Source organism: Sinocyclocheilus rhinocerous, unplaced genomic scaffold, assembly GCF_001515625.1.
Source record: "Sinocyclocheilus rhinocerous isolate Xijiao unplaced genomic scaffold, SAMN03320098_v1.1 scaffold1013, whole genome shotgun sequence".
Taxonomy (NCBI): domain Eukaryota; kingdom Metazoa; phylum Chordata; class Actinopteri; order Cypriniformes; family Cyprinidae; genus Sinocyclocheilus; species Sinocyclocheilus rhinocerous.
The window spans coordinates 567,953-590,720 of record NW_015642049.1 but is presented as its reverse complement, the minus strand read 5'-3'; the positions used below and the strand labels follow the sequence as shown (position 1 = coordinate 590,720).

At 38.3% G+C, this 22,768-nt stretch overlaps 2 protein-coding genes across 2 annotated transcripts in view; both read right to left on the bottom strand.

Moving 5' to 3' along the window:
* Positions 1–15,906, bottom strand: part of LOC107755377 (ceramide kinase-like protein) — a 52,895-nt gene extending 36,989 nt beyond the window's left edge. The window contains exons 1-2 of the mRNA XM_016572159.1: positions 15,514–15,906; positions 4,126–4,359 (exon numbers count right to left, since the gene is read on the bottom strand). Coding sequence (XP_016427645.1) covers positions 4,126–4,359; positions 15,514–15,889 — 610 coding nt within the window. The 5' untranslated portion in view covers positions 15,890–15,906. The remainder of the gene's footprint in view (positions 1–4,125; positions 4,360–15,513) is intronic.
* Positions 15,907–18,019: 2,113 nt separating this feature from the next.
* Positions 18,020–21,078, bottom strand: LOC107755376 (neurogenic differentiation factor 1). The gene is made up of 2 exons (XM_016572158.1): positions 20,854–21,078; positions 18,020–19,892 (listed from the first exon to the last, which is right to left on the bottom strand). Exon 2 carries the CDS (start codon positions 19,881–19,883, stop codon positions 18,834–18,836), a length of 1,050 nt encoding a protein of 349 aa, XP_016427644.1. The 5' UTR covers positions 19,884–19,892; positions 20,854–21,078; the 3' UTR covers positions 18,020–18,833.
* Positions 21,079–22,768: the final 1,690 nt, after the last annotated feature.

The following is a 22,768-nucleotide window of genomic DNA, read 5'->3' as shown; positions in this document are numbered from 1 at the left end:
CACGTTTGGTCTGTGGCCTGGCCCGAGCGCTCACTCTCTGACCGCAGGGTTTAATCTGTCAGCTGGGCAGCCGCACCTCATGTGTCAGCGCACATCACATGGCTTGTCAGAAAAACACGGCGATGCTGCGGACGGCATTCACGGCTCACCTTGAATAAAATCACACTGGGAATTGAGTTTTTTTTTTTGGACCGTTCACCTTTTGTGCTGAGTGTCAGCTGGGACACACCCTCCATTGTGCCGCCTCCCTGGGAAACACCACTGTAACAGGTGAGCACCCTGTAATCCAGAGTACCCGCTTTCCCCCCCTCGGGCAGAATGATTCTGCAGCACTCCCTTAACTGCCAATAAAATAACAGAGATAATCCAGCTATGGAAAACATGTGTCTATGTGTGTGTGAGAGCATGTGCATGAGATGCAGGGGGTGGGGTGGACGTTTCCACGAGGACCAAACAAACTGCCATGCTTTATTAACAACTGTATGAGTTTGTGACGGTATAAATATGTAGCACATGACAGCTGTGCTGCTGCTTATCAGAACCTGGAGAAGGAAAGACATGGGCCCTAATCAATGTTGCTTTATTACATCTATAGGAGAGAGAATGTACTGAAATATAGATTCATCATGACCCAAAATGGTTGAAAAATTTCATTTACACTGTAAAAATCTAAATATTGCTGATTTAAATTATCAGATCTTACTAAAAAAAAAAAATTCTCATAATTTTAAAAGAACTCAAATTATTTTGAGTGATTTCGTCATAGCTCTGGAGTTTAGTAAAACTAATTTTTTAAGAACCATGTGATGCACAACTCTACTGAATGTGAAGCGTGAAAAGTAAAGACCTTTTCTTTATTTTTCAGCCATTTGTATGTTTACTTGAGCTTTAATACTGTGGCTGCAATCAAAGAAGCATACTATCATTATACTCTTACTATTTCTGCCTTTGCTATTGCTAATATACTATTTGGAGTGGTATACTACTATGCTAATATGCTATTCCTGCACACTACTCAAACTTGAATCATCATCATAAAAATATAATATAAAAATATTTTTCTTAGCAACATATCTCATATCTGTCAAATGACCTTCCTTAGGTTAGGGGAAACAAATGTGATAATGCAAGTTAATGCAAGTGTTTGTTTGTTTTTTAATTGCTCTTGTAATTCTGTTTGGTTAGTAACGCTGAAATTAAATCAGCTGTAAATTAATTATTCAGTAAAAACCTGTTTATTATCTGATCTGCACTGCAAAAAAATCCTAATCTTGATTTAATCTTTCAGTTGAAATATCTAAAACTCCTTACATTTACATCCAAAGCACATTGCATAGGATATTAAATATTGTGATATAAAGTGTTTTCACTCAAAATACAATCGTACCAAGATACAAACTATGAAAACAAGTCTAAATATCTGATGCAGAAGTAAAAAAGCAAATTTATGTTATTTTAAGAATTAAGTTTTAGATATTTTTACTGAAAAATAATCTAATTAAGAAGTCTTTTTTTTTTTTTTGCTGTGTAAAGTGTGGCTATTTTTCTAGGTGGACACAATTCCTATGAGAGGAAAATTACCAAGTTTACCAGCATTGCAAGGTCACGAAGATAGAAGACTAGATGTAACTTTACATATGGACAAGATCCATAAGAGATTCTAATTTTATGCCAACACATATACGGTTTAAATCTACAGGCTATATACTTTTTAAAAAACTGTATTTTAATGGTTTTGAAATATCTTAACACACTTCCACTGTAAAACACCACAATGAATCTCATCTTTGTGTATTAATTTTTCTCCTCGCAGCACTAAATAAGCATGTCCTCTCTCCTCTGGGCTCCCTCAAGGCATATTCTTTAATTATGTTAATTAATTCATGTTCTACCCAAAGTACATGCAGCCCTCACTCACAATTACCCACAGAAAGCCAGCATTTAAATCTTTAAAGGGCTACAGCTCAGAAACACTTTTGTGCGAATAAGTTACAAGGCCAAAATCTTAGCAAGGGTTCACCGAGGTGGGGGAGGGGTTTGACAGTATAAAGTTGTGAGGCCTGGACAATCCCCTCCCTAATTCCCAGTGAGTAATGCACCGTCTGAGCACTGCTGCTGTTACATCGCCTCTTATTCAGTGCTGTAACTGAAATTCCAAGGATTAGCTGGCATTAATACAGCATTATGACTAGGCCCTCATCGGACAAAAACACTTTCCAGAGATTTCCCCCAAACTCATATCTCATATCCAATCCGGTTTTAAATATAGCCTACTACTTGTATGGTGTCCAGTATTTACTGTATGTGGGATGCACAGCGGGCAAAGAAGGATTTCTGAAATTGAACTTCCAGCCTAATTGTGATGCTAGATTAAATCAGAGAAAATGTGCAGCACTGCATTGTCTGCAGACCGGGATTACCAGAGATTACGCATGCTCATTTTCACAAAGGCATGCTCAATGCTCATTTAGCTGACGAAGGAAGTTTATACTAAATCATTTTGTTGGTCCTCGGGAGAGTCTCAGACGGGCTTTTACTGAATCCCCCACTATTAAATCTCATCCTTCCCCCCGGTTTTCGAGAACCGGAGAACGAAGAGTTCTGACGCATTTGGAAGGACACCTGTCTCCCTGCATGCACAGCGAAGCACTAGGCAGGCCGCTGGCCCGTCTTGGCAGTGAACGCTAGCGAGTGGAGCACAGATAATTACAAACTCCAGGGAGGCCGTAGGACCAACCTGTTCCTCTAGTCTGATCCAGCAGGTCCTTGCAGCCAACACCACGTCTTTCAAGACCCCCTCCGACCCCCACTTCAGGCACACCACACAATGATACGGTCATCACACAAAAGAAATGGTGCCCCTCGGCTCTCTCAACAAGAGTACCTTATAATCCAGTCCGTGGAGTTTATTCATGACTTTTTTGTGTAGCCAGGATGTCGCTGACACACCTTGAACATTATTTCACATCATATTTGTAGGTCTGATGCATACTTGAGAAATCATTTAATTGTGATAGAAAGGCTCTGTTCCAAAACCTAATGAGCGAGTCTAATGCTCTACATAGGCAGCTCAAATAGCTCTCCTCATGCAAAGAACTAACTTGATTTGAGTTTGGTGTTCACATGTTGCTAAACTAATAAACAGTTCTCTAATAAGCACAAAAATACACTATGTTCAAAAGTATGTCTCGTAAGATTTTTTTTATGTTTTTGACAAAATCTGTTATGCTCACCAAGGATGCATTTATTTGATCCCAGTAAGACAGTAAAATTGTGAAATAATATTGCAATTTAAAATAATTTTTTTCTATTTGAATATATTTTAAAAATGAATTTATTCCTGTGATGCAATGCTGAATTTTCAGCAGCCATTACTCCAGTCAGTTCATTGTCACATGATCCTTCAGAAATAATTCTAATGTGCTGATTTGGTGCTCAAGAAATCATCAATGTTGTAAACAGTTAAGCTGTTTATTTTTTTACTAGAACCGTCTTTATTGTCACTTTTGATCAATTTAATGCATCCTTGCTGAAAAAAGAAAAACATTTATTAAAAAAAAAAAAAATCTTACTGACCTCAAACTTTTGAGCTATAGTGAACATTGCACACAAACATATTGGGTAAAATGGTTCATATTTTTATTAGATGGTTCATATTTAAATTAGATTAATCAAAGTTGTTGTAAGTATTTCCCTCACTTTTTCCGTCATTTAGGATATATTTGTTTCTCATCAGTGCATTATGAGATTGCCTTCACTGCAAAGGATACATGCTGCCACAGAATTCGGCATAAAAAGTATCTTAGAAGACAGCATAATTAACGCTGCCTACCTCTTGAGGTAGCCTTGCATCAAGAGCGCACTTAAAATGCTACACTCACTAGGTTTAGGAACAGAGTAATTGTATCCAATTCATTACTGGGTTGGGCAATCTTCATTCAATAAATGTCAGCAAACACAATAAAATATAAAGTGAAGCAAATGTTGACCAGGTTAATGTTTGCACATCATAAAATTCACTGAAGCTCCAAGATAAAATAATTCTAAAATGCCTAATGTTTGATTTGTGATTTTATTTTTTTCAGTGTATAGTAGATGTTGAGCTGCTTTGGTGTGTGAACATACCGCTGAGGATTTCTTTGAGGCTTTTGAACCAAATCTCACAGTGGTCCGCACTGAGGTTATTGAGATGGATGGCATGTTCCTTGAGTTTGAGCCCTTTCGTCCTGCACTGGAAGAGTGTGATGCCCAGCAGAGTTCCACCCGTCTGCTGCCCCGCAGAGCGTCGCCGCTTTACCTTCACAGCAAACACGTCCTTAAGCTCCAAATACTCTTCCTGCTTCTTCACATCATGGTCAGCTAAAGCAAACACACAAGAGACATTTAAAAGTCATATACATGTTTTCCTTCCTGACCACTTGTAATGGGTTTTAATGTTATGTGTTTAACTGCCAAAATGGTACGTGTTTAAATGCCAAAGCATAATAAATTTTTTTAAATCATTTTCCACGCTACTTGACCCTTAAAGGCCTGGTTAAATGTAAGAATGTAATATGAAAATGCCAATGTGAATTGAGGTTCATTACTTTTCGGTACTTATTCACAGATAGTGGGTTTGCATTTATATCTAGTACGAAATGACTTTCAGCTTAGTTTTCATAAGTACCGGGGAGAAATTTTTATCCTTTAGTAAATATGATTTACTAAAAATATTACACCTTATTTCAGTTTGGCTCTTTATGTTGACTTCGTTGACTTCAGCACTTGAGAATTAAATGGATTTAAAGGGATAGTTCAACCCCCAAAAAATCATTTGTAAGTTTGAAATACAGTTTTAAAAAATATATTTTAATATATTTTAAAAATGTATTTATTCTTGCAATGGCATGTCTTCAGCCTTCAGTGTCACATGAGCTTTCCGAAATCATTCTAATATGCTAATTTGATGCTATATAATATTTTTTGCAGAAACTGATGCATTTTTTTCAGAATTCTCTGATGCATAGAAAGTTACAGCATTTATTTGAAGTAGGATTTTTAACTAAAGTCTTTACTGTCACTTTTGATCAATTTACTGTGTCCATGCTAAATAAAAGTATTAATTTCTTCCAAATCTTACTGACTCTTACAAACTTTTGAACTGTTTTTGCCCATTCAATAAAGATCAGGGGGGGTCCAAAACAACATCAGGCCCATTTGACTTTCATTGTATGGACAAAATTAGTTTAAAATTTCTTCTTTGCAACAACATAATGATAATTTGTTGATGGCAATTTTCATTTTTTTGGTGAACTGTCCCTTTAATTCTTCTACGAGAACCAAAACAAACAACAAAATAAAGTTTTAATACCCCAGCGTTACATTGGGCTGCGACCTTCCTGTTCTCTCCTGACCCCCCACTGTAAACGGTTACCCACAGGCAAACTCCAATTAAACCACTCTGAAATCTGTCGCCGAGCCTCAAGATGGACCGAGTTCTATAGCTGCCTCTCTAAATGACAGTCTCTCTCCTCGTGTGAAAGCCTTTCTTCATTAGGAGCATCCCAAGCCGCACCTCCGTGTTTCAGAACATTAACTACCCTCTCACATTACTGCACAGGACACCCACCGCCATCTGTTCCCACTCAGGCTTCTGCTCGAACCTCTCTATACCTCCACCACTATATTTATTTAACTCCAAAGCTTCGTTTCATTGTGGTCACTCTACAGAAACCCAGAGTCAATTGAATTAGTGGGAATAGGAGATAATCTCTCCCGGCAGAGCTTTCCGAGAGCCAGGGCAAATGACAAAGTGGCCCGTGTTAACGGGAGTGTACAGGAAGCTTCCTCCGAGGGTGCGAGGGAGGGTCCTGAAGGGACCGAGAAAGAGGGAAAAGGGGGCCTTCTCCCCTGCTACATTACAGTAAGCCGACGCCTTGTCCGAATCAATCTTGACACATCTGCCTGATGCCAGGCGTAAACAGGATTAGAGAACGACTTATCTGCTTGATGCTAATTGTGTTGCAGTTTTTGCACATGTCCACCCTTTTAATAGAGAGACTCCAAACGCTTGTCAGCATGTGCAGTAGTCAGGTTGATCTGGGCTCTGAAGGTTTTGGCAATAGGACCTAATTAGTGACTAATTAGTGAATTAAGAGCAGGAAAATTGAGTTTAAATGAGAGTTTAAATAAAACAGACGGAGCAAAAACAGGCCACACAATTGAAACTTTACTTTTTGCTAATACTGTACTCTCTCTATTTTTGGGAGCCCATACATTTTTGCTTACACAAACTTTTTTTTATATATCTCTATTGTATTTTAGCCACTTTAAAGCTCCACACTTGCTAATCTATTTTTAAAGCTGCAGTCCATAACTTTTTTTGGTTAAATATTATCCGAAATCAACATTCGAGCAAGTACATAACCAGCCAGTGTTCAAAACTATCGCCTTACTTTAGCCCGATTCACAACGGTTAGCTAATAATAATGTTTTCTAATTTTAGTGGTACGGGTAGATTTTCGCGGGAAATTCGAGCATGGCGCTGCGTCATTACGTCACGTCTGTAAACATGAAGTTGTCCCGGCTACTAGGCTATCGCATGTGAGGATCCTGCAGGTGGCGGATCGTTTATAGCCTCCGCAAGTAACTGCAATTCCAGGTTTTCAAACAGAGATGGCGACAAAGAGGCAAAACTTACGGACTGCAGCTTTAATATATATATATATATATATATATATATATATATATATAATGGAAAATGTATAGACAATAGAATATCCTTATATTCTTCTAAATTTCTCCTTTTATGTTTCAGGGGAATAAGTAACAGAATATGGGTTTTGAACACCACAAGGGTGAGTAAATGATGAAATTTCATGAAATTTCATTTTTGGATAAACTATCCCTTTGTATGCCACAGGTAATCATGTGATCATGTGGTTGGTGATTACCTATGGCATATACACACACTCACAAGTTCATACGGTATATAATCTGAAAGATTCCATATTGCAGTAATCAAAAATGCAAGACGCACCTTCAAGATGCATAGACATAATATGTAGATTTCTTGTAAAAGCCGTCACGCCTCCTTTGTGTGATCTAAAAGGGATTTGAGAGTAATACGAAAACTCAAAGTTGGAGATAGAAGGGGATTGAAGAAGATTTTGGCCGCTGATGCCTCTTCTGCAGGGCACACAAGTTCACAAATAAGATGGGCCATATGTTCAGGGTCATTGGTCTAGGGGCTGCAAAGGGCCAAATCAATATGACACGTCTGGTAACACACGAGGTCATATAACACGGAGCCCTCCTTAAGACTGACTATGGATCTGTCGTCTCCGGAGATCTCATCTCTCTCATTGACAATTACATGCGTCTCTGTGTGTAGACACCACTCTCAGCCAGCACTGGCACACAAGCTTATGCTCTCATCACACTCACTGGCTGCCGATTCATGTTTTCTAGACTACTATGAAATCAGGCTGGATGAAAAGAAACTCAGTAGAGTAGGACGAGTTGTTACACTTGTTCTTTTTTTTTCTGAAATTGTTTAGCCTAAAATTTTGGAATTTTGCCTCAAATTTTTTTTTTTCTGGAAAATGTTTAGCCTAAAATTTTTGAATTTTGCCTCAGTTGATGCGTGCAGCGCTCTCACAGATGAAACTAATACCGTGGTTTGAAAAGGGTCCAGCTGCGGAAGGCCTGTGCCAGGTCAGCAAGCCACTCTTTGCCCCCATGTTGTGTGGGGCCATGTGGTTCCCAGCATGGCGTCCGAGAGCATATTTTCCACCTGTGCCTGTGGAAGCCTGTGTGCCCAGACCCATACACCAAAACCCAATATTTAAATTTTTATATTACTGTTTTCAAGCCCCCAGGATGCAAACAAAGCAGACAGCGTCTGTTTGTTCCCTGTGTGCAATTAGACTGTGACACTGTATATCCCTATTGCAATACAGAGGGGTCACACACTTGAACTTTGACTGTGTTCGGTACACAAGCCAGCTGATTGGCGTGCATAGGACAATCTGCTTGATAAATAGCGTTTTAAAGAATCTATAAAACTCAAACACTGCTTTGCATGTGCAATGCAGCGTATTACTGTATATTTATGGTTTTGGTCGACCCACACAGAGTCCATAATTGTACACAGCCCTTTGTGTGTTTTTTAATTTAATTAAATATATTTTGGCAATAAGATGAGTGTAATACTCTCCACGTTACTGTTTAAATACATTTTATTGTTTAGCCTAAAATTTTGGAATTTTGCCTCAAATTTTTTTTTTTCTGAAAATGTTTAGCCTAAAATTTTGGAATTTTGCCTCAAACATCTTTCAGATTTATTATCATAGAAATTAGAAATTAAATTGATAACTTAATAGGGTTTTTTTTTTTTGCTAGAGCATTGCATGGTGGTTGTTTACTGGCCCAAGTATCTATAATGTCCTCAAGAAGCCGCATGATTTAAGATTATTCATGCCCATAGCACAAATGATGCAGGATGATTTATGTGCCAAATTTTAGGGATTTGTTCAGATCACTAACCCAAAATATGATAAATATTATTAATGGTGCCTGTCTTATCAAAAATTGAATGCCAAAATTGCATGGATAAGTGCACTGTGCATCACACATGCACAACAAAAAGCATTTAAAATGTATTTTAAATTATCTTTTTCTGTTAAGAATTGCTGGTTGTCATAAAAGCTTTTGCATACTAGGAAATTGTTAGTTACTGTAGTTTGAAAATACCAATTCTGTTGAACCTCGCAAGGCGGATATCCAGAGTGCAGAAAACAAAGCAGGGAATGGCGTAAAAAAAAAGTTAATCAGGATCCAGTTTGTGGTTCTGGACAAGCATGGAACTTTTGATATTTTTGTTTTGTTTTGTGTTTTTGTTTTGATTTCTGTTTTGTTTTGTTGGTTAGAATTGGTTAATTAAATTAAATATATTTTTGCTAATTTATGCATTCAGCTACCAATAAGAGTGTAATACTCTCTGCTTTACTATTAAAATACATTTCAAAGATTTTTCTGTTAAGGTCAGTGGAAAAATAAATGCAATACAAAGTTCCATTATCATCAAAAGTTCTTCTGATGTTTTGTGTGTGTGTGTGTGTGTGTGCGCATTTTTGTGATTTATGAGGACACAAATTTGTATACTGACATGGGTATGACATAGGTATTACAACGAGAAGGTGATTTATAAGAACATTTTGAGTGTCCCCATATTTCAAAAGGCGTATAAATCATTCCGAATTAGTTTTTTTTTTTGAAAATCTAAAAATGCAGAAAGTTTCCTGTAAGGGGTAGGTTTAGGTGTAGGGTTGGTGCAGGGCGATAGAAAACAGTATAAAAACCATTACGCCTATGGAATGTCCCCACAATTCACAAAAACAAACCTGTGTGTGTGTGTGTGTGTGTGTGTGTGTGTGTGCGTGCGTGCGTGTGTGTGTGTGTGTTTTGTGGTTTTGTTTTGTTATAGCCACATTTTGTTTTATTTAGCCACAGTTTGTTTTTGTTTAGCCACATTTTGTTTTTGTTTGTTTTGTTTTGTTATAGCCACATTTTTTTGTTTTGTTTTGCTTTGTCAGTAAGGTCAAGTGTTGTTTGGAATTCTTCAAAATATCTTCTTTTGTGTTTTGCTAAAGAATGAAAGCCATACAAATTTGGAACGACTTTTTGAAATTTGCTCTGGTGAACACACTGCAGGCTTATGGTGGGATGCATTTCATACAATGCAAAACTCTTATGCTCAGTCTTATGCTGTTGTGATGTTTTGGAAGCATGTACGTCTATCTTGTTGGGTCTGTAACCAGAGGCTCCAACTCTGAGTCTCAGGTGTTAGTAGAAGAGCTGAGCATGTCTCAGCATAATGACTCATTATTGATGCTAATGATGTTCTGCTCATTATTTTTAAACAGGCTCTAGAAATAAACAATTATAGTCACCTACTTTTCATTATGCTCCCGGCCAAAATAATTTGTGGATATGAAAGGGGGAAAAATGTGATCGGTAAGACTGGATAGCTTAAATGTGCAACATAACTTCATTAATATGACTAAATTAACAATACTTATCAACATATCTGAAGTTGCAAAACATGTTTTTTTGTTTGTTGATTGATGTTTATTGAAAAGTATACCGTTATTTAGAACTGACGTTGACTGATATGACACTACTGAACGATCTCGTCTCTGCCCAGCATTTTTCCATGCGGAGGATGGAGAATGTGTCTGGACTAAAAAATGTCCCCCTTCTGTCCCTCGGTGCTGTGAAATGGGATCAGATAACCTCAGTGGTGCAATTAGCCTCAGAAATCTGAGGCTGAGCCAGTCAGTCCAGTTCCAGTGAGCTTCACTAGGGCAGATGCTCCATGCTGGCCGTAATGGTCAACCAAAGTCCTCAGAGTTCTGGGAAAAACAGGTCACTTTAAAGATCTAGTACCGCAGCTTGTGTATGGTAAACCATCTAGCATTTGCTTGCATGACATGCTCATTCAGCTCAGCACCTAAAAGTGATCGATGAAACAAAAGCTGAGAACTAAAGTCAACATTTTAGGATCTAATCTGAAACAAAATCATTTTAAAACGCATATAGAAGAAGAATGGCATTGTGCATCTCTCATCTAATGTATTATTCCCTGTCAGAGATAAGTGAGCATGCATACAGGATACACTCAATAAAGTAATTAGATTATCTCGTTGTAGAAAGGAAAATCCCTGCAGTGGTCATATCTGATTATGGATTTAAAAATAGCAGTTTAATCCAACCCTATTCTTTTTTTTTATTATTATTGCTCAGAAATATTCTTCATAGAAGACTTAATCGAGTTTTCAGTTCGACTTTTGTCAGATGTTTCTCCTAAAATTGCTTTAGGACACAACAGAAACAACTGTTGAGATATAGTTCTGATAATTTGGTGTAGAAAAAAATGATTAAAGTCAGGTGATATTGAAGTAATAGCAAACGACAATGATCCAACGATCCAATCAATAAAGTTGGACAAAATCAAGTCCCAACCTTCTTCCTTATTCAAGAAGCCATTTCAGGCCAATTCACCCGGCTCTACTTTCATTTCTAAAAGGTGAGCTAACTGGCGTGTTGTTTACTCTGGATCAGCTGTAGGTGATGCAATGAGAGAATTTTTCATTGGTATTTCTGAAACATAGAGTAGAACCTCTAAAAAAAGTGCTGACCTCTAAAAAAAAGACAGTAATATTGTGAAATATTATTACAATTTAAAACAACTTTTTTCCATTTGAATATATAAAAAATATATTCAAATATATTCAAATAGAGAACAGTTATTTTAAATTGTGATAGTATATCAAATACTATATTTACTATATATATATATATATATATATATATATAAAGCTCATATATATGCACACATAGGCAAACTGTTTAAATGTTAAAAAATTAATTTGACAGTTTTTGTTTGTAGGTCTAAAGCATGTGACATTGCAAATAAAACGCATAATCAGAAGTTAAGCAAGGGGAGATGTAAACAGAGGTATCACATCATCACTGAAATCCAACACACAGTGTTGTCATAGAAACAAGCACTGAAATGCCACATTGTAATCATGTAATTTGATATTGTGTTGGTTAATGTCCTTCAATCTCTCTCAGTCATCTGTAGTGAGGGATCGGGGGCAATATTCTGATCTGTTATCCCTCGGTAGAAAAAAAAGCACATGAGCGTCAAATGGAGAACCCCAGTATATCGGGATCTCGCTGTCATTTTTTGGCATTTTCAAGAGAACATTTGGTAAAGGCCATAGGGGGTTATTAGATGAATGCTTTCTGTGTAATGAGAGCTCTGGCTTAATAACATTAGCTTAGATCACAGATGAAAAGTACTGTCTATAAAGCTTACGCTGACTGAAAGTCTCTCTTGCACTCGGCAGCACTCACACTTTGAAGTGCCTGAGCAAAACAACAGCCAAAGACAGGAAGTACATACCTCAGCTTCAAACTGCTGGGCGTGTTTCAAAATGGTTTCATTTTCCCCATTTGGTTCTGTTTCCTGATCAATCAAATCAGGAATCTGCTCTCTAAGAGCAATTTTGGAGGGCTTTTTTAATGAATGCCTCAAAGACGACAGCAAAGGTACATTCATATATGCATGTTTATATTTGATGCTGCTGCATTTTCCATATAAATTTTCCATTTTCCCTCCTCTGACATGTTTGCATATATTTCTAGTTACTCAAAATGTAGGTGGATTCCTTCAATAAAACCCAAAGCAAAAACTGCACAGCTTAGAGTTTCACTGATATTGAATGAAATCAAATCCTCCTAAAGTCATATGGTTATCTTCTTAGTGTAATGATGCAGATGGTAGTTTTGAGTATCATTTACTTGGACATTTGCTAACTGTCCACAAGACTGACAGATGCCCTACTTTAGGTGGTCACAACAGTCAGCCGGAGTCCATTACCAACACAGCTGTTACACATGAGTTTCTGGCAGGACTGACATTACCCCCTTTTCCCCCCTTTTTTGGGTTGTTATATTGTTGAAGCCCTCTTTTATTTGTGTAATTATTACAGTAGGATACAATGGAGCTAAAGGCCGCCTGCAATTTGCTTATTTCTGGTTCTAATGTTTACAACAATGCAAAAAAATGATTGAATATTGATGGAGCAGCACACTTTTTGTGAAAATAAAAGACAAAGAAGTGTATTTTTATTACTGTAAAAAGCATTTTAAAGGGATCTTTTTTGACCTTTTTAATGTTGCAACAAGGGGAATTGTTAATTCACACGGATCCACAAAAACAACTAAAAATGCTGTATTATGCATGCCAGGCCAGTAGTTGGCGATATCATTTTGTAAAGAAACACTACGCTCCTATAGACTGAACACATAATATGTATGTGCATGTCGTCACCATTTTCAAATTCCCATTTTCATAGTTTACATAGAGACAATAACGGTATCGCTTTCAAAAACTTGCACTCTTTTTCAAAAGTGTGTCGTTTTCAGTCCCCCTAACAGTGTCATCGTGTAAATGAACGCCCAAAACCCAAAAAGTTTTCTCTCTTTTTTTCTTTTTTTTTTGTAGTGTCTGCCAAATGCATAAAATGTAAATGTAAGTCTTTTATTTCTAAATATATGTGATCATTTCAGGGATTCTCATTTGCTACAGTATATGTAAACTTTTCTTAGATCAAATGACCTCAATAACAAACTTCTGTCACTGAAGCAACAGCATTGCGGATAATGTCACTTTGTTGCGCAAACTTCATAGAGACAAACAGGTGTTTAGGAATCTGCTGTTGTCGAAGAATCCATATATTTCTGAATATGCAACTTTCTGATGTGTAAGTCTAGAGTTTTTGTGTTACTTGTAGGCCTATGTGTGCATCATGTGTTAGGCCTATATACATAACCAAAATATGAGAGAGAGAGAGAGAGAGAGAGAGAGAGAGAGAGAGAGAGACCAAATTATGTTTCTAAATTCAAAAACTATTAATTCTGAAACATTCATAAAACCAAGCTTCTACAGTCTTTTAGTCTGTCTTAACAAATCACAGTAAGAACTTTGCTCTTTTTTTGTATTCATGTACAAGACAGAAATATATGCAAAACCAAATTAAGAAAGACTGAATGAAAATGAAATGATTCATTCTAACGTTCTAAAACGTTCATTAAACCAAGTTTACAAGCTACAGTCTTTTCTTATGTTGAGTCCATGTGCACGCACTTTTCCAATGCTGAGATTGCATGTGCATTGTACACGAGGAGTAGCAGTGTCAATCAAACACTATAAATGTTTGCTTATTTGACTTTGAGCGCCAGACACACAGGAAGTAAACAGGGGTAGCATACAATCGCCATGGAAACGGCGGCAAACAAAGCGCAGCGCTGCTCACCTGCAGGGGTCTCGGGCTGAATGGGCGTCCATGTTACCCGCGTTGCCGTGAGAACCACGTCGTGGCTCTTCTTCCCGATTTGGAAGATTCCTCTCACAATCGGCTCGTCCGGTCTATATTTCTTTTCTTTTCGCTCCTTATCGGCGTCATCTGTGCATAACCGAGGGGCCGAGACAGAGCGTGTCGCGTTTTGCTGTTGTTTTGGCTGTTTCTTTTTTGTCTTGACTCGCTTTCTCGTCCCGCGAGGAGACACCGGTTGCGTCTCGCGCAACTCTTCCTGATTCTCCGACCACGCGTCCAGGACATTTATCGATTTACACGGGGATTCAAGCATCATGTGAATGTTGGCGGGGCAAACTCGTCTTTGTGTATTCATTTACCGGCTCGGCTCGCTGCCGGTCGCTAGGCTCTTGAGGAAGTTCCTCGTCTCCATGCACCTCTAGAGCGCGTGCGCCCGCTGGGCTTTCTTAGCCGAGCACGCGCGCTGCCCTCACTCGCATTTAGTGTTATTACTATTTCAACTAATCATTAAATTTGTGTGGTAATGTGAAATACTATGACGAGCCATTTTAATATGTATTCCTTTTTAAACTAACTGTCCATTTTTATTTTACTAGTAGACTAGTAACAAAATGTTTCATGTCTAAACAGCCTGTTAGTGAAACTGAAAAAGATCATCACTACTGGAAAAAAAAAAAAGTGTAAAAATGGATACGAGTTAGTAGTACTACTTCTAGTAAAACTTAGGCCTGCTATAAATGCATAGGCTTAGCTGAATATGTGAACAATTTTCTATAGAATTTAATAGCAAAAGATCACTATTGCATTACTTGTCACTGATTTTAAAAGTACTAAAAATAGATACTAGTTAGTTAAATAAATGACGGCTTGCAATTCAGGGATTCTCATTTGCTACAGTATATGTAAACTTTTCTTAGATCAAATGACCTCAATAACAAACTTCTGTCACTGAAGCAACAGCATTGCGGATAATGTCACTTTGTTGCGCAAACTTCATAGAGACAAACAGGTGTTTAGGAATCTGCTGTTGTCGAAGAATCCATATATTTCTGAATATGCAACTTTCTGATGTGTAAGTCTAGAGTTTTTGTGTTACTTGTAGGCCTATGTGTGCATCATGTGTTAGGCCTATATACATAACCAAAATATGAGAGAGAGAGAGAGAGAGAGAGAGAGAGAGAGAGAGAGATACCAAATTATGTTTCTAAATTCAAAAACTATTAATTCTGAAACATTCATAAAACCAAGCTTCTACAGTCTTTTAGTCTGTCTTAACAAATCACAGTAAGAACTTTGCTCTTTTTTTGTATTCATGTACAAGACAGAAATATATGCAAAACCAAATTAAGAAAGACTGAATGAAAATGAAATGATTCATTCTAACGTTCTAAAACGTTCATTAAACCAAGTTTACAAGCTACAGTCTTTTCTTATGTTGAGTCCATGTGCACGCACTTTTCCAATGCTGAGATTGCATGTGCATTGTACACGAGGAGTAGCAGTGTCAATCAAACACTATAAATGTTTGCTTATTTGACTTTGAGCGCCAGACACACAGGAAGTAAACAGGGGTAGCATACAATCGCCATGGAAACGGCGGCAAACAAAGCGCAGCGCTGCTCACCTGCAGGGGTCTCGGGCTGAATGGGCGTCCATGTTACCCGCGTTGCCGTGAGAACCACGTCGTGGCTCTTCTTCCCGATTTGGAAGATTCCTCTCACAATCGGCTCGTCCGGTCTATATTTCTTTTCTTTTCGCTCCTTATCGGCGTCATCTGTGCATAACTGAGGGGCCGAGACAGAGCGTGTCGCGTTTTGCTGTTGTTTTGGCTGTTTCTTTTTTGTCTTGACTCGCTTTCTCGTCCCGCGAGGAGACACCGGTTGCGTCTCGCGCAACTCTTCCTGATTCTCCGACCACGCGTCCAGGACATTTATCGATTTACACGGGGATTCAAGCATCATGTGAATGTTGGCGGGGCAAACTCGTCTTTGTGTATTCATTTACCGGCTCGGCTCGCTGCCGGTCGCTAGGCTCTTGAGGAAGTTCCTCGTCTCCATGCACCTCTAGAGCGCGTGCGCCCGCTGGGCTTTCTTAGCCGAGCACGCGCGCTGCCCTCACTCGCATTTAGTGTTATTACTATTTCAACTAATCATTAAATTTGTGTGGTAATGTGAAATACTATGACGAGCCATTTTAATATGTATTCCTTTTTAAACTAACTGTCCATTTTTATTTTACTAGTAGACTAGTAACAAAATGTTTCATGTCTAAACAGCCTGTTAGTGAAACTGAAAAAGATCATCACTACTGGAAAAAAAAAAAAGTGTAAAAATGGATACGAGTTAGTAGTACTACTTCTAGTAAAACTTAGGCCTGCTATAAATGCATAGGCTTAGCTGAATATGTGAACAATTTTCTATAGAATTTAATAGCAAAAGATCACTATTGCATTACTTGTCACTGATTTTAAAAGTACTAAAAATAGATACTAGTTAGTTAAATAAATGACGGCTTGCAATAGAAAATGTGTTAGCAAAAATATTTTAATCTTGTCAAAGACTGATGGCACTTCTGTAATAGTATTCCTGCGGATTTAAATTAGTTTTCATGTCAACACATATATAGGCTGCTTCAGACTTGCGTGTCTAAATTTGTTTCCATTTTCTAATGACTGCAGGCCTGGTCTATTTGCTGTGCTAAACAATTAGCCCTAATACTAAGTGTGGAAAAAGTCTTCCTCACACAGCACCTTGGACAGTTCCTGGGAGTGGCCAAAGCTTCTGAGACTAAGCAGTTAACTCTTGGACCTAGTGGATGTTTCCCCTTTTTATATGCCAGATTTTTTTTTTTATGTTTTGTATATATGCAACAGTCTCAATGAAGTCGTATAAATGAAAGATATTTCTAAAGGACGATGTTAGTCGTGATGCCTAAATTGCTCCCATTTAGCATCCAAAAAACTTTCACCCAGCGCACAGGTGCCTATTTTACAGTATTCTAAAAGATTTATATTATATTATTTTACCTTCAAATACTTTCATCCTCACATAGAACGTTAAAAAATGCATTTTGCTTAACTTATCTGTGTACACGCGTCTAAAATATGTGGGGGCATTTCAATAACTCTCTTTTACACCTTAATCTTTTAATCTTCATTATGATCTATATTTTGCCTGTGTGACAACTTGGACTTAATTTAATAATGAACAAAGGCTTTTCTGCACTTCAAATAAAACACAAATATCCGATACATTTTAAGACGATTTCTTTGCAGGCATGAACTGTTGTGGATTATAAACGATTCGAGGACAAATTCATTTACACTGATGTATGAGGTGATATAGTGTGTATTTAGAAATTCCAAACATTTTTAGAGATGAAAACCTTTTATAAGTGTATCGATATGCGCAAAAGCGATGGCGACATTAAGCTATTCACCGACATTTCGTGATGCTGGATGGCATGTTATTTTGAGGAGATTTGTTTAGCCCTATCTGGTTTTAAATAAACCTGGATAATATCAGACTTTGGGAGATGGATTTATATCGTGGCTCTGCGTTGGGCTCCTCTGTGCTGATTTAATATTTATTTTAGCTGTAGCCAATGCGTTCAGGTAAGAAACCCTTATTGCGCACTAAATCGATACAGCAGCTTAAGGTTAGTTAAAGCCTACTGACAGTGAATATCCTTTAGGACAGAAAAATACGTGTTTAATAATATTCAATGGTATAAATTCACATGACCTTGAGATTTCATATTAATAGTTTCAAAATGTAGCCAACTGTTTCAAACCTTTTTTAACATGTTTATAAATCTATATTTCCATCGGATTAATCAGATTAGAGTAAGTCTGTGTTTTAAAGAAAATACAAATAATAATTTATAAAGACAAACATTCTGAAGGTGCTGGGAGTGATGCATGCATCTCTAAATTATTTTTACATAAATGACTATAATAATGTTAAATTCAAAACCATTTGTTTTATTTCGTAAACCTCCATCATGAACTGATACACACATACAACAGTCTCAAAACTAGAATCACTTTGAAATCAACCTCTTTTTGGTTGCATCTTCATTGTTTGTTCCTTCTTCACAACCAATAAAACTTCAAGTCGAGAATAACCGAATAGTTTGAGCAGACTAATTCAGTCCATTATTTATTTTCCATCTTAGAAAGACAGGCCTCTCGATCAGCTTTTACACAGGGTGAAATTAAAAGGTGATAGTCAAGCTTTAATGTACAACACTGAGACTCTTAACACCGATTTTTCCCCCAGCACTCAAGCAATTCGAAATTCCACAAAGGATCACTGATTGAACGTAAAATTAGAGGGGATTCAGAGAATGGGACTTGTGCAACGCTGCATGATTTTACAGTAATTCATTGCTAAGGCAACATTACAGATTTTTAAGCACTTGCCTGCTGGTTATTACTAGATTGAGTACAGTTTTATATAAACAAGAGATAAAGCAGTTTTATAAAACATTAACATGAGGGGTTGCATGGAATGATGCAGGGATTTGACTTTATAAAAATTAACAGTTCTATACAAAATCACAACAAAATAATTCAGTATGGGATAGATAAGTAGTAAAATGTAATAGGTTGAAAAATATATCAATCTCTATTAATTTCTATAATTGGCCCAGTATTGGATTAAAAATTGCATAGATTCCAAATTATTGCTTGTGATTTTGTAGCATGGATAATTAACACATTCTGAAGAAGGTCACGCCTATTCCCACCTGTGTGTGTGACCGCAACGTAGAAGCGCTATAGAATACAATACATAAGGTGAACGAGAATAAACGAATTGTCTTTTCTCCTAAAGGCAGTAACAACAATAAATAAGTACATAAGATTAAGCATATAATGTTGCTCTTTTTGCATCAGCCACAACAGAATACCGTGACGAGCAGTATCACAAGTGTCTGTTAGAATCACGAGTCGTGAAATATCGCGTTCAGCTGGGCGTTCATGACCCGCTCGTGATGCGAATGCCCGTCGTACGACATAATGTTCTCCATCGGTATATCACAGCGCTGCGTAGAGCCCGCGTAAAGAGACGCGTGTCCCTGCGCGCCGGCCAAGCCCGCCGCCTGATAGTGCATGGTAAAGGCGTAGTTCTTCTCGAATTCCGACGAATGCTCGTGTTTGAAGGAAAAGTTCCCATTGACGCTCAAAGGCGGGCTAAGGGGTCCGTCAAACGAGGGACTGGTGCAGTCTGTGAGCGCGGTGTCAAAGAACGGCTCCAGTGCGCTCCCGTACGCGTGCGGCTTGACGTGAAAGATGTGAGAGCTGTCCATTGTACCGTACGGAGGGCTGGGAAGACCGGGCGTCTGGTAGGAGTAGGGAAGAGCGGAAAAGGAAGCACTTGCTGTTTGCATATGAGGGGGCATCTCCTGGCTCTGCTCGGGGAGAAAAGTTCTGGGGTTCAGTTGGAGGCATCCTGCGACCAAATTGGTCGTGGGCTGGGACAAGCCCTTGCACAAGGCCTGCACGAAAGACATCAGATCCGGGCTTTTGCCCGACCTCAGGATTTCCGAAAGCGCCCAAATGTAGTTCTTGGCCAGTCGGAGCGTTTCGATCTTGGAGAGCTTTTGCGTTTTGGAGTAGCACGGCACAATTTTGCGCAGGCTCTCGAGCGCGTCGTTGAGGCCGTGCATGCGGCTCCTCTCCCGGGCGTTCGCCTTCATGCGCCTTAGTTTGAACCTCTGCAGACGCGCCTTTGTCATCTTCTTCTTCTTGGGTCCTCGTCTTTTCGGCTTGGTGTCATCGCCGTCTTCTTCCTCCTCCTCTTCCTCCTCGTCATCCTCATCTTCGAGTCGGTTGAGTCCCAACTCGTCGTCGTCCTCCATATCCTTGTGCATGGGCACGCTGGTGTTCTCCACGTCGCGCTCATCTTGGGAGCTGCTGTGACACTTGTCGGTCCAGTTCGTGCTAGTTTGAGACTCCAGCATCATGCTTTCTTCGGTGTAAGATTTCGTCATGTTGGAACTCTACAAAGCGATAAATAAAGCCTTTAAACATCCATTCAATCACATTGTTCTGTATTATCTTTAAAATGAGAGCCATGCAAGCCTTAAAAAATGAAATGCACTACGCTGCACATTCAAAATGCAACAACACATGACCTGTGGATGAATCATAGCTGCTTGCTTTATGCAGCTTTATTATGTAACATCATCAGTGTTTCCTAATCAGATAGAGTCCTTGTTGTTCATTTTGAAGTAAAGTATGAAGGAATTTAATAAGACTTGCTTTATGCAGCTTTATTATGTAACATCATCAGTGTTTCCTAATCAGATAGAGCCCTTGTTGTTCATTTTGAAATAAAGGAATTTAATAAGGAATATCGTTTTATGTCTTTTTATTCTATAGGTATTCAGAAACAACATCTAATTTCTGGATAGATTTAGAGTATGAATGTAGTCTGAATTCTCATAAGTAAATTGGTATTGCATTCCTGCTTAACGAGACTGAACTAGTTTTGAATTTTATTCTTAAAAGCAAGTATTGTACAGTATAAGTTTAGACATTAAGATTGTAAAAAAGTATTAATTAGTCCATTTACAGGATTTTTTTTTTTGCCCTGCAAAAAAATGTTTTCATTATGTTAACAGCATCAAATTTTTACTTAATTTTCTTCATTTGAAAAGCGCAATTAACTTGTCATTGCAAGTTGGCACTTCTTCACTATTTAATGTAACAATTAATTTACGTTTTCAGTAGAATGATTTGTGGGTTTTACGAAGTATATGCTCCATTATAGTGGATCAGTTATACAAAATATATGCCGTTCAAAATTAAACGTCTGTTCATCTGAGTTTATCACAACGCTGTCATCATCAGCAACTTAAGAATGATCTGAATGATATCGAGCTTTTTGTCAGCTCAACATAAATACTGTAGCCTATGTCAAATACCGACTGTATTATTAAAGAAAGAAACATGACATACCTAGGATTTGTTGAATGTCTTGTTATGACAGTTTCATGCCCCTCGTGGTGGTGTGGGAAGTCCTGCGGATTGAAGCCTAATGTGGCTGCGCCGATGGGATGCTCTGGTTATATAGCGCTGCTGCTGATGCTGGAAGATGCGAGTGGATGTCTGTCTGTGGCTGCCTCTACACTCCCACCCTGCGCCCGTGATTGGCATCTAGCCCCGCCCCTTCGCTCGGCACGCGCCATATGGCCGGCTAAGTCAGGAAAACGGCCTCCAGCGTCACGTGATCTCTTCCATTTGTATTCGCCAGAGCTCCGTATTCCGTCCCTTTGTGGCCGAAAGAAAGTGGCCATCTGTCGCCAGTTAGAGACTCCGTGGACCTGTTTGTACCCGCAGGATGGATTAACCCTTTCAAGCGTGGGACACATTCAATCACGACCGGCTCTTTCTTTAGCTAGGCTACATCCCGTTGTCTTAATGCGGACAATTCTTTATGCGTGTCCATAAATTAGCTCGTAATCACTCTGTAGGTTTTGTCACTAAACCTTTGTCATTGTCACTGTCTGAAAGAATATAAATACGCCTAAATTATATAATAATAAAAATAATAATTATTATTATGTTGTCATTACTGTTTATTATTTTACTTATTATAATTAGACCTATTTGAAGACAAAAATCGAATATTATGCTGATTATAGCCTATTTGATTTTTGAGGATTTTTTTTTTTTTTTTTTTTGGGGTGGTTGGGGGATTTGTCGCGAATCTTTTACAAATATCTCGTTATATTGATTGTAAACAGTCATTGCAGAGTCTGGCTCGAGACCCCGGTCATGAGTCTCCCTCTTTTCAACGCTGGTCGGTCGGCACGCGAGTCGCACGCGCACTGACAAAAAGCCTGTTTCACGGCTCACTAACCTGATCCAACGTCCGAAATCTGCTGTTTTCTATTCAATTTATTATCATTGCCCCTCCAACCCCCCTTAAAAAAAAAGAAAGACCAATGTGATGACCGTTGAAAAGGCGAGTACATAAATGAGGGAATAACTAGACAGTGGCATTTAAACGCATGTGGAGCGTTTCTGCTTTGAGGAAATTAGCCTATAATATAAAACATTTTTCTGGAATTATTTAATATCAACAAGAAGACATCTGACAAGTAACAAAACCCTTTTCACTATAAAAGTGAGTGCATGATCTAATCATGCATCAATTAATAATGTATTTAGCCTAGTTGCTATTGAGAGTATTGTCTTTAAAATACTGGCCTATGCGATTTAGTTTTGCATTAGAATCAGTTCAGTAAAACACCTTAAAGCCATACCACCGAACATATACAGAGACTATTATAATTTAGGCTTGCTCAACTTTAAATTGCTCAACTTCATGAGAGCGTATTAAAGATTTTTGCAGGTTTTGTTTCATCGAGGTAGTGCAATTATTTTTATTCTAAGTCTGAGTTGAGTATCTCGTCTCTATCCTCCCATGCTGCTTGTTCATGCGTGGAAAATATTTCATTTCCATTGTTTGCTTATCTGTGCTTATCTCTCCTGACATCTGTTAATGGCCTACCGCAGACATCTGATAACCAGGTGACCGTGAAGTGTCCACGAACACTTCATGGGCTCTGAGTGCTGCTAATCTTTCTCATAAAAATCGACAAGTTTGTGCCGGTCAAAGGTCCGAAAGGAAGCCGTCTGTTTTGTCTCCCTGTTGCCATGCAAACCAAGAGATGTGAGGAGTGTGATTTCAGCACCACTGATATGGGATGATATTAGACTCTAAATGATTAATAGATGCACGCACAATTATCCATGTACTGCATACATTTTATACATGTATCTTACTAACCACAAACAAATGTCTTTCAATTTGAGTCTGTGTAATTCGGGATTAAATGATTGTGCAGCGATTTGTACAAATACAGAC

Excerpts from the sequence above, each read along its gene's own strand:
- LOC107755376 (XM_016572158.1), bottom strand. The coding sequence starts at position 19,883 with ATGACGAAATCTTACACCGAAGAAAGCATGATGCTGGAGTCTCAAACT.